General features: G+C 30.7%; 1 protein-coding gene across 1 annotated transcript in view; it reads left to right on the top strand.

Annotated features, from left to right (window-relative positions):
- Window positions 1–12588, top strand: part of fw (CUB and Sushi multiple domains furrowed) — a 67654-nt gene that overhangs the window by 47302 nt on the left and 7764 nt on the right. Inside the window, exons 2-4 of the mRNA XM_015511893.2 lie at window positions 7217–7316; window positions 7951–8009; window positions 11866–12075. Of these exons, the coding sequence (XP_015367379.2) occupies window positions 7217–7316; window positions 7951–8009; window positions 11866–12075 (369 nt within the window). The remainder of the gene's footprint in view (window positions 1–7216; window positions 7317–7950; window positions 8010–11865; window positions 12076–12588) is intronic.

The raw sequence follows: 12588 nt of genomic DNA, 5'->3' as shown, positions 1-12588 counted from the left end.
CCGATAAAATCGATTTATGGTATTTATACACTATACCTATTTTGTTATGTTATTATCAACAATTGCAATTCAACTAGTATACAATGTAAATTGTGGTTTTCCACAAATTATACCTAGTACCTTACATAATATGCGAGTTAATAATATTCTCGAACAAATTCACAAAAAGCTCAAGATTGTTTTATTTAATTTCGGGGGGTGTTTGAACACCCCCCCCCCTTTACTTATGCCCATGTTTGATACATTCTGCGCAGTATAATCATGAAACAGCCACATCAGCTATAATACGGTCAAAGCATCTAAGTAAATATTAAAAATTAAAATATATATATGACTATCAACACATACTCACTGAATGTCACAATTACCAGAAATATCGAGTGAAAATTCATCATCATCACCGTTGTTTCAAATCTATACGAAATTCTTAGTCCGGATCCAATTGCAATTCATAATCTATTTAATAAAAAAAAATCCAATCTGTACTACAAAACAATAATATCATCAATCCTTAAGTTAAGTTTCTTTTAATGCATGGATCAAAATAGTAAATACTATATGTTATAATTTGAGACATTGTCAGATCAATGATCAGAGCTGCCGTGGCCTGCATGTATGTTTAATTTAAAAAAAAAAATGTATTTATAGTTCATAGATTCTCACTCAACAGAATGTTTTTAGAGACGAAACCTAACGAAATTTTATCAAGTTTTGTATGTTCATTCTTGGCCGTATTCGTAAAAATTTAAAATTGCATATCGATATCATACACCATATATGTATATACTGTCAACCACCGTCAGCTAACTTTATATTTAATCAATTGATTTGATCGACTATATAATATTATAATATATATATATATATATATATATATATATATATATATATATATATCGATTCATACAACTATACTCAAATTTATAAGCTATTTTCCTATATATTGAAGACGATTTCAAACGACTATTTTTGTAACTGCAATTTAATTTGATTATATTACATTACCTATATAAAATATAGGTACTCTGACGTACTGTATTAGGCGTATAACACAACACTGCTGCAATGTTCCGCGATTTGAACGCGATGTTATATTATACGTATTTACTATCTATCATCGCTGTAGGCGATCGTTCAGGGATATTAAACGGGATTATAATTTGATATTAAACTGTTTTTTGTGACGTGAAATAACTCAGCGGAGGAAGTATATATTTGCAGCAAGCATGGAAATTATAAGCGCTTATACGCGTATTATAACGATCGCAACAACTACCTATAAAATAGGTATGTTATATATATATTATATATTATATTTCACAATAATAAAGCAGTTAATATTTTCGAATTTTCGACCGTTGTATTATGTATTGAGTATACACCGTGTTTAGTTGGATTAGAGTAGGTATACTACAACTATACATATACCTATAGCTCTTAATATAGGTATTATATGAGCTAACATTTTCATAGGTCCGTTTTTAACCGACAACATAAATTATATAGTAGTATATTACACGTTATTCGTCTCAGTAAGACAGTAAACTATTGTATTTATATATGAAGAAAAACAAATAGTTTTCGTACAGTTAAAAAAAATGATATTTTATAGTCACAATATAATATAATATAAAGTTATCTATATGTTCAGATAGAAGTAGTATTTATTTTAAGAGGACTTTACCCGTGCATTTTTTGTCTCTGTCTTACACTCGTACGTGTGTGGCGTGGATTTGTGGGTGGTCACCCATCCGGCAACTAGCGACACTGGCTGATGCTTGGTGTCAGAACACGCATGCGCAGATGACTGAAGCCAACCACCGCGCCACATCAGGTTGTAATTATTATATTATTATTATTATGCACTATGTATAGGTATGCGACGTGTCTATATTTTATACTGGTATGAGCACCCTGCGTTTCACACACACTCTTTTATGACAATAATTGACGGCGAGGACATTTCGCATGTGGACCTACAAGCTACCACGGTTATCATCTACACTCGAGTATATAACCGAGGTAACTGTACCTGGTTATATTTAATATGATGATATATTTTTTTTTAAACATTTTATCACTGTTATTTTAATCATGTGTATACATAGATAGGTATGTAAATGTTTGATGTACCTATATGTTGAAAATTGAATTCACTTCCGAAAATAAAGAGTAATTAATGTTATACAACTATTATTGCGCGTATTGTGTATTTTTTCGCGCACGACTATTATAAATTATAATATTATAGGTGTACAGCTGAACAACGCTATTACAGGCGATCGCGATACGAATATCCGAACACTAAAAATAATAATATTGTAGTCGTGAGTTGGGCGTATACCAACGTGGTCGAAACAACAACCGAGTTCATAAAAACGTAGTAAACACGCATAATATCGGCTAATCGCACACCTATTATACACGACGTCTCTCCATGTTTCAGCGTGTTTCTTTGCGTGAAAGGCACAACAAATATATGGAATTACATGAATATTATCAATATTCTTCGACCAGAATGGACGAACGCTCACTCAATTAAAACATGTGTAGGTACTATGTGTATTATCTATATAGTATATAACATATTATTATATTTATTTAAATAATAGTCGCGCCATGTTCGGCGAAACTTATTAAATTCATATTGTATACTCTTCCATTGACTTTTTTCTTTCTAAAAATTTTATCAGCTGATAAAAAAAAAGGAATATCTTACCGTCATCGTCGTATGCATTTTTATAGGCTCAGGTGTATATCAATCATCGCGAAACCGTTTTAAATTTTCCGTTGGTCGACCGGCCCTCTCCATATGATAATTTAATCAAGAAGTATAAATATAATATTTTTATATATAATAAGTATGTAATAAGTTTCGCCGTTTGAAATCTACAAGACATCAAGTCCGTGTTTGAGCACAGCGATTTCGCACTCATATTACCATACATTATTATATTGGTCGACATTTTAAAATCGTCAAAAAGCGTGTGCAAAGACGGTGACGTGTGTGCGGCCGAACACATAGAGATGACTTCAACAGCCTATACAGTTTGTGCAAAAAATAAATTTGCGGAATTGTTTAGTTTTGAAGTTATAGATTAGTGATAGGCAGCGATTAAACGTTTTACGACACTCGTCGCAGCGTTCCTCATCGGTTCCAAGGTTTCAAAAAAAAAAAAGTGAAGAATTCATGTGGCCACTGAACTAGATTAAATTAGTTTACAACTTCAAAAATAATCATGGTACCTACAAATGCACTTTATCACGCTCCTCGCGAATTTCAAATTTTTGGAAGTTATATAGCCTTTCAAAGTTTAAGATTTTACGTTTATATGCAAGCGCAATAATACTTCCATGCGTAGCGCCTACGAATTTTGATTTTTTTTTACATATAGTTTAACAGGTTAAGAACATATAATTGATGAGGATAACTCTATCGAAATCCTGGGTAAAAAAAATTTTAAATTTAAATTAATTGTTGTTAATTGTTCCTATACGTTTGACGTCAAAACAGTCAATACAATTAACATAATATAATACACCTATTATTAATAAACAATATTATCAGTTTCTTTATCATCATTTGTATATAGCACTAATAGTTAAGGTAACAAAAGAATATTATTAAGTGGCTCACTTCACCTAACGGCTCCGCAGTCCGCACAGTGGTCCATGATCCACAACTTAAAATTAGGCGATTTTTTTTTATTGACCGATTTCAAAATGAGAAAAAATATATTATGTCTACATCCTGTTGAGTTCAGATAATATGTAACTGGAAATTTATAAATATTTTTATAACTCAAGTCATAGCTATTATAATGAGACATTTTTCTCATATCATATATCTGATAATTTATTTTAATATAGGGCATACATTGTTTTATTTTTTTTTTGCCACATTAAAATTAAAAAAAAATTCTTTTTCAAATAGTACTTTCTGTGTTCTATAAATATAAATAATAATACGAAATATTTTAATTTTTTTCAATGCATTCATAATGAAATTTAATTCAGAATTTTGCATTTTATTTTTCTCAAAGTCTGTGATTAAAATTTATTCAAATTTACATTGTATGTTCAATACATCCATCCTAAAGAGAGAAACTTCTTGCCTATTAAATTATGTACATTTTGTTTGCGGCTATTAGCAGTCATATTGTACACAATATACCACTTAATTTTAATTTGTATTATATACAATAATAATAAAAAGTCGAGCGTCGGTCACATTATGCGCGTTTTATCCGTTTAAATCCGAAGAAAAAAAAAGATTGCGAATTTTCATTTTTCTTAAGCAGGTATATAGGCAATAACTCGTACATTATGATTTTAGTACACAATATATAAGCGTTAAGCATATAGAAACACATCATATTCGCAACGCTTGACGATGGCTGCGGTCGACGATGAGTGATAACGGATTGACGGACATAATAAATAATACCTTTTATTATTCATAATATATTGAAATAAGAATAGTCATACACATTGATACTATCGTATTGTATCGGTAGTTTTTATACAAAATACATTAATAACATTAATTGTTTCTCCTGCAGCTGTCCGAAATTAGGTAGGTGTAGGTAGTTAATTATAAGTATATTTAACTATTCTATACTATACGAGAGTATTAACCATCAAACTAATTCACCAATAACCATAACAATATTAATTCCCTTATAATTTATCTGGGATTGTACGATTGATGCAATTTACGTATTAATAAGATAATTTAAAAAGATTCCACACGCAAACTTATCAATTACGATCTATAAAATGTATCCAATATCCAAAATACGAAATTATTTTCAAATGTCTGATTTCAATAACCGAACCCGTCAGTCAGTCACAATATTTTACGATCATAATATTCCAATGATGAAAACAACTGCAAGTAACGGCGCAACAAATTTTGAACGAGCGTTAAAACTAGTTTGTGCGACATTAAAATCGCTACCGAAAAATAATTAAATAGGTATACATATATAGGTACCTACCTATTATAATATGTATAGAGTTACACTATAACGACTACGATTAAATTATTATTACTATTAAATGCTCTAAAGTATTATGTATAGTTGAGTTACAATGGCAGACTCGGAAATAATATGTATATAGGTGGTGAATGTTGTAATTATAAAGACGTGACAATGTGCGTACATCATCTACTATCTACTTGTATAATAACAATATGAAGTATTAAGGGCACCTACCTGCTATCAGAGTGCAGCGTGCGGTTAATTGTCGTATAAATTATTATACAAAACGTGCTTCAGATTTAAATGCTAGCGCTGTCGCGAGTTTTGTTCCGTTCAAAAAAATTAAATCGTTTCATTCGAAATTATTAGACGCAACAATATAGTCTATTATCATGCAATGTAATATCGTGTCGTCTTGTTTATGCGATGTACAATAGGCGTATAACAATAATTGGTACGCGGTGATCTCCGTGCACATCATAGCTGACGAGTTCGCGTGTAAAGAAAATCTGAGTGATCTGACATACTAACTAAATGCAAGCTTGCAGTCACCAGATCCTTTGGGATAGATCAACACCACCGATTTCTAAAAAATACTAATAATAGGCATCACTAAGCTCCCGGCTAATATGCGTATTACAGGAGCGTGCTCAGGATTTTGTCTGGGAAAATTTCTTTTTAAAATTTTCAATAGGTATACGTACATATTATATTGTTATTTTCCAAATCAAAATGAATAGTTTTTCTAGTAGAGCTAGGGCTACCCGCAGGGAAATAATATCTATGAGAAGAATCATTTGTGTGGTTCGCGAGTGGTTTTTTTTTTGTGGACTATATACTTAGTACCTACCCACAATAGTTGTGTGGCATTTGAGCAATATAATATTATATGATATATTACGCGTAGGTAGTAATTGCCTATTCACCTTCGTTAAAATATTCACAAGAATATTTACCTGATACTTACGGTAACACATGAATACGGTTCAGATGATTTGACGTCTGCAATAATTATAAAAATATATAATATTATAATAATATATCAAGTATAGTTATACGTATTGATAGTTATTTATTGAAACTCTGTAGCGTTTCAGCGAAGAAAAAATCCGTTCGTTTTAGCATATTATATACATTTACATGAATATTATATATTCTGTCACGATCGTAATGCATAAGTACTCGAATAGGTATAGGTCGTATATATGATGTATTTAGACGTATATGTGTATGCACGACACCAACGTAGGCAAGCACCCTAACGGCGAGGAACAAAATTCACCGTTAACATCGTGCAATGATATTGAATTTACTCAAGTAATAATACTCCTTTATCATCGGATCGTTGCGAAATTCGATCACCTAGGTGTACAATATTATATTTGTTATTAATATTATATGTATTACGAATATTATTTCGCGACGTCGGTTTTAATAACAAATCGCAGGTGCTATGCTCTTGCTAGGTTTCGTACATATTACATACGTTTTTGTAAAATATAATCTCTCGACTATATAGAACATGTGTCAAAAAATGAAAAATAAACGTGATTATTGACGTAGGCATGACTGCAGCGATCGGAAATGTGGGTTGTTTAATACAACAATAATATCAAACAAACAACGCATGAAAACCGAAAACCGTGTAAGTACTCATGCATGGGATTATAATAAAAAATTTAACGATTTCACACGTGTTCTGCAGCAGTGTATTATACTGTATTTATCTAATATGATAATACAATACGATATAATTAATTGTTTAGCGCGTGCATAGTACGCCTATATACATAATATACGTGCGTAAGTAATAATATAATATTCACATATATGTGTGTAATATACAGTGTTCATTCGGGACGAGAAATTTTTCTCGTAATCAAAATTTCAAAAAACCAAACGCGGGATTAAAATGCAGGTACCTGGTATATACGTATAATATATGTGTGTAATATAATTAGTGCGATTTGGGACGGTCATCGGCACGAGAAAGTAGGATTAAGTAGGTAGATTAAGTGTACCAAATTTCTGCTGCAGTTATATATTTATAAATAGGCATATTCATTATTCGTATTAAATATATACTGCACATTTTATAATAAGTATATCGTGTCATTATTATTGCTATTGTGTGTGTATATAATATATATAATTCCATCACAAGCGCTCAACAGTATGGAACAATTGATAGCGTTTTTTTTTCTAAGTTTTTAATTTTTTTTTTTTTTTAGAAAACGTTTGCGGTCATCCTCCAGTGCCTGTCAACGCCAAACTCGTGCGGGACGGACCTAAGGCCACGTTCGTTTGCGACGACGGTTACAGACTCTTCGGGTAAATATTATATATTATTTTATTGACATATATATTTTTTTTACCATTGTCGAACGCAACACGTACCTAGTGAGGTGATTTTTTTAAAACAAAAAAAGGTTGTGTGTTTTTGTTTGTACGATTTTCAAGCGTACCTATATAGATATTTATATAGGTATAATGATATCAATTCATAAGCACTAGACGACACTTAAAAATGTTTAGTTGTTTTTTTTTTTTATTAATTTCTTATCCAGAAAACAGTGAGTATTTTCATGGATATTTTAAAATATGTAACAATAGCACCATGACAAGGAAGCAGAAAAGTTACAGATTTTATTTTTAATTAAAACTGTGTACAACGTGTGAGTTAAAAACATGGATTGTTTTTTATATTATGGTTATCTAGAACCGCGCGTTAAATAAAAAACACATTTCATCAATTTCATAATATTATGTAAATAATGTTTTTTCAAAAATCTATTGGCACAATGACAATAATGATAATGATTATATTTAATTATTATATAGTGTCTTGAGTTACGAAATAATATTATAAAATAATAGGTAAAACCCTCTAAACTTTAGGGCCTAAAGTTACAGCTGACCAACATAGAATTTGATATCGAAGTTTTAATTTTCTGATGTCCCACAGGTCCGAATCGATAACTTGTTCCTCAAATGGCGCTTGGACCGGAGAATTGCCGTTTTGTGGTAAGTCGTGTTTGAATATATATATATATTATATATATTATACAAATAATAATGATAGAACCTATATTATGTCTGATATTTAGACATGATGCACCAGAAGTCCTTTCAATTATTTAAATTTTAAATTTACCTCAATATATATCAAAGGATAGGATATAAAACATAAAGGTCCATTTTATGTAAATTAAGTAACTATATTTTATATTAATATTAGTAACTGCAAACTTCAACTGCATAGTTGTATTTCAAGCGATATAATTATAATTTTAACACCTCTATTAAAAACTCAAATAGTGCCACCGAGTCTACTAGTTATATCATATATAGGAACCTAGCTCTATAGTTATATTACAATATGGACACTAATAAACCGTAGTTATGCTAATATTAACCTGTTCCCTAAATTATGGTTACCCTAATTGACTACCTACATAATATGAGTCACTGGTATCTTACGTGCGAATGTTGTAGCCACTTGTAGATATATATTGTGTATTATACCATTAAACACATACATTTCTTCAAGACATTTCTATGGTCCTAGTGTACTGCCTAACACCTGTACTATACTCGTCAACAGCCCCCCCCCCCCCACATTATATTTTCGGTCCTAGTACAGAACTAAATCTGTACCCTTCTTAAATAACAAATTATTTTGATTTTCTAATATTTATTTACTAATTATTTGTATGAACGTCGAACCATATGGGCCCTTCTTCTGAATCCCCCGCCCCCTTGAGGGCCCTGGACGTCGATCATATCTAAGTACATGATGTTTTATATTTTATTATTTTATACATAATTTTCGACATGCAGTTTTACGACGATTCTCGAATCCTTGTGCTTTGTTGTGTAATATTTTCCACACGCGCGTAATAAATGCGAACTCACTCGCTACCCGTTCGAATATGATGGACAGGGCTAGGATTTGTATGCAATAAAAAATTGTAAAATATGCATTTAATTAACCAAAATATGCAAAAATGTGCATTTTAATTTCTATTTTAGATTTTATATTGACCGACATACTTTTATTAATTGTGTTTATCTTTCTCCGTCAAACTATTCAATCTTTAATCGCATGCCTATTGTACCATAGAATTGTATTTATAAAAATAAAATTTGTGTTTGACAAAAAAACCAAGTCTTATACTTTAATCAGCAGAGCTAGGATTAAATACGAAATATTTATATTAAATTATAAATATTAATTACGAAATACACTATAAAACATGCATTTTTCGCATTCTTATAATCGAAATATGCGCAATAATATTCATTTTATTCAATATATGCATTAATATGCGTTTTATCCAAAATATGCAAAATAAAAACACCAGCATTTATCTCATCATGAGGTGATTCGTGGACATTACTGTCAAAATCAATAATCAGAAGTCGCAAGAAAAACATGCTGTTACATACAAATCCTAGCCCTGATGATTGATATCTTTATTCTTTACCTAACTATCTATATATTATCTTAACACTACAAAATACAGACTGCAAAAAAATAAAAATAACTCATCAGCATTTCTGTACATGTGCATCGTATTAATTAAAGATATTATTGTTTTTTTCTTCCTGTTGCGTATTGCTTACAAAAGTAGGTATATGGGTTAGGTTAGAAACAAAAACAAAAACCAAAATATGAGAAATTATGTTTAAAAAAAAAGTTTTATTATTATACAATCGCATACAATTTAATATAATAATATTTATGTACAGCACATCGTAAATAGGTACGTTAGTAAGTACTAAGTGTAGTTGTTTAGATTACGAAACTAATAATGTTCGTTCGCAATATGCACCTATTATTACTATATTATTATTATGTAGTAGCCAGTAGGCGCAACACATACGCTCATCTCATGCCAATATTATGCATTACCATAGGCGCAAATCACCAAAAAACATTAGGGGGGCTTAAGCACCAAAAATTTTTGAGGAAACAGACCAAACTCGTGAGGTGCTTCGCCCCTCACACACCCCAATAGTACTATTCTATATATTATATAAATACAAATATTAAATAAAAATCAAACAAACACAACTAAACATTTTATTATTATTATTTATTTATTAAAAATTGTAAAGGCAATGTGCGCTTATTTTCAGCAAACTTATTTAAAATTATGTCTTTATCAATAAGTAGATCGCTCTCAATATGAATTATCGATAAGTCAGATAGTCTTTCCTGACCCATCGTGGTACGTGTCCAAGATTTCACAATTATTATGATATTATATAATATGTTTTATACGTCATTACAGTTTAATATATCCAGACGTAAACTCGACATATTATATTATAAATAATTAAATAAATATAAAACTGTTTTTGAATTTTTAATAAATGTAATTATTTTGAAAATGTGTAATAGTGGTAATAGTACTATAAGTTATAATCACGGGATTCGGGGTGCTAGCATTAAAATTCAGGGTGCTAAGCACCCTTAGCACCCCTGCGATTTGCACCTATGATGCACTAAACATTTTTTTTTTTAATTGTGAACGTTTATTGACATACCTAGGTACATTTAATAATGCATTTTCAAATTGTTGTATCCATATAATAAATTCGATTAATAGCGATCCTTACGAGTTGGCACTTCCCGCCTTTTTCACGCGCACATCGCCTAACCAATATTATTACAGTCGTAAACTTAAATCATATATGGATCTAAGGTCGTAAACGTATAAAAAAAAATATCCTGACCTAACCTAACCTACCTAGGCTACCTATACTAAACTCATAAATGTTTAATGTAGGTATAGGTGTAATAGACACTCTAATATCTCTACACAGTCTATATATAATAGATTATTTGCTTTGTAGAGGTCAAACCGAAACACATCCTCTATCCAAAAAAATTTTCCTCGTCCATGACGTTCATGACAATTGTTGAATTTCAATAATAATTTCACGTTGGTAGATGCATAAAATTTAACTTCAACCCAGTTTGGTGGATTATAAACTAAGACCTATCTGAGTTCCAACTTTGAGTGCTTTTATAGAGAAAGCACTTTACATTTTAATCCTTATAAAAAGCATTTTTAGTCCTTGTTTGCCTTATCGTCTTCATTGACATACCTATCAAGTTTCGACGCAGCAGGCAGTATAACAACTGTATATTAATTTATAGTTATTTACTTAAGTAACAGCCAACAGGATGTTTAAACCAGATTATATTTACATTATTTTTTTTACAGGAATTAAATGTAGGTAGATATTTATTGTTTGATATTATTTAATTTGTCTTCTCGTCTATAGAGTAGATGGATTAAGCAAACGATTTAATTTATAACAACAATTACGTCTCGTGAGAAGTATAAATTATTACGTTTTAATTGCAAAGCCGGCAGTAAACAATAGTTATAATTGTTTACATAACCACAATATAATAATAATATCGACTATACTGCAGATAGGTACATATTTAACTAGGTCGATGTTTTTTATTTCGTAACCTTTTGTAGGAGTCGACTATAGAGTTTTAACTTCTAAAACAAATGGTTTAAATTTCGATTATCATCGATAGTAAAGTGTTAAAGTAAAGTGTTCAAAGTTTCTCTTTAGCGTATACCTATCCTAACTCTAAGCATTACTGAAACTTTATCAGACTTTTAAAATATTTATATAAATTAAAAGGTGCCACAAAAATACGAAAACGATGTTAGTACAAATATTATAAAACTAGTAATATATTTTAGATTTTAATGATTGTCGTGGATCTCTTATGTAGTATGAACACAATAATAATTCTCCAAAATCGTTAACGCTTTTTAGGTATATCGTTCGATGCCATCATATTATTATTAGTGTTAATATAACATATCCGTTTTCGAATTCACAGGTACCAACGTGGCTGTGCACAAGCCAACCAATCAATCGACGACGGCCAGGGGCGGAAGTCCGGGGAACGCCAATGATGGCGATCCGACGACAGTTCACGACGGCCGGAGGTGTACGGAAACACTCAAGGAACCGTCGCCGTGGTGGTCGGTCGACTTACTGCAACCGTATCCGGTCCGGGCGGTGTCCATCACGACCAGAGGATGTTGCGGTGAGTACCTACGTATATGTATAATCACTACAGACACTTATAAGGGGAAGTCGAAAAACTTTCTGCGAAATTTTTAAGTCCATTCATCGTCGTAAGTGCACATTTTAAACTCCAATTGTACGCAAACAATAAAGGCTGCGCAATGAGCAAATACCTACCTATAAATATAGATTTAAATGCATCGTTCAAAGGAATTTTTTTTCATTATTTTTTGAAAAATTGCATTATTTTTTAATATACTGTTCAAAATATAGATTTTTTCAAGCAAAGTTTGAATCGGGTACTAATGAATAAAAACCTTAAATTACAACTTATTACACACATTTTATGAAATATTTTCATTTATTTAAATTTCGTCTTATATAATGTGTTTTTTATATCCAAACAGATCACACATCGATTCATCGTATCTGATTTTACCATAGTTTAAATAAAAAGAAACTTTTAATAAATAAAATATGATTTAACAATGTGACCAGTTCTATATAATATAACATTATAATTGAGCGATAT

The sequence above is a fragment of the Diuraphis noxia genome, unplaced genomic scaffold (genome assembly GCF_037042655.1).
Source record: "Diuraphis noxia isolate RWA-SAM2 unplaced genomic scaffold, SU_Dnox_SAM2 contig0003, whole genome shotgun sequence".
NCBI lineage: Eukaryota > Metazoa > Arthropoda > Insecta > Hemiptera > Aphididae > Diuraphis > Diuraphis noxia.
The sequence above is the reverse complement of the archived record's forward strand: the minus strand, read 5'-3'. Positions and strand labels throughout refer to the sequence as shown.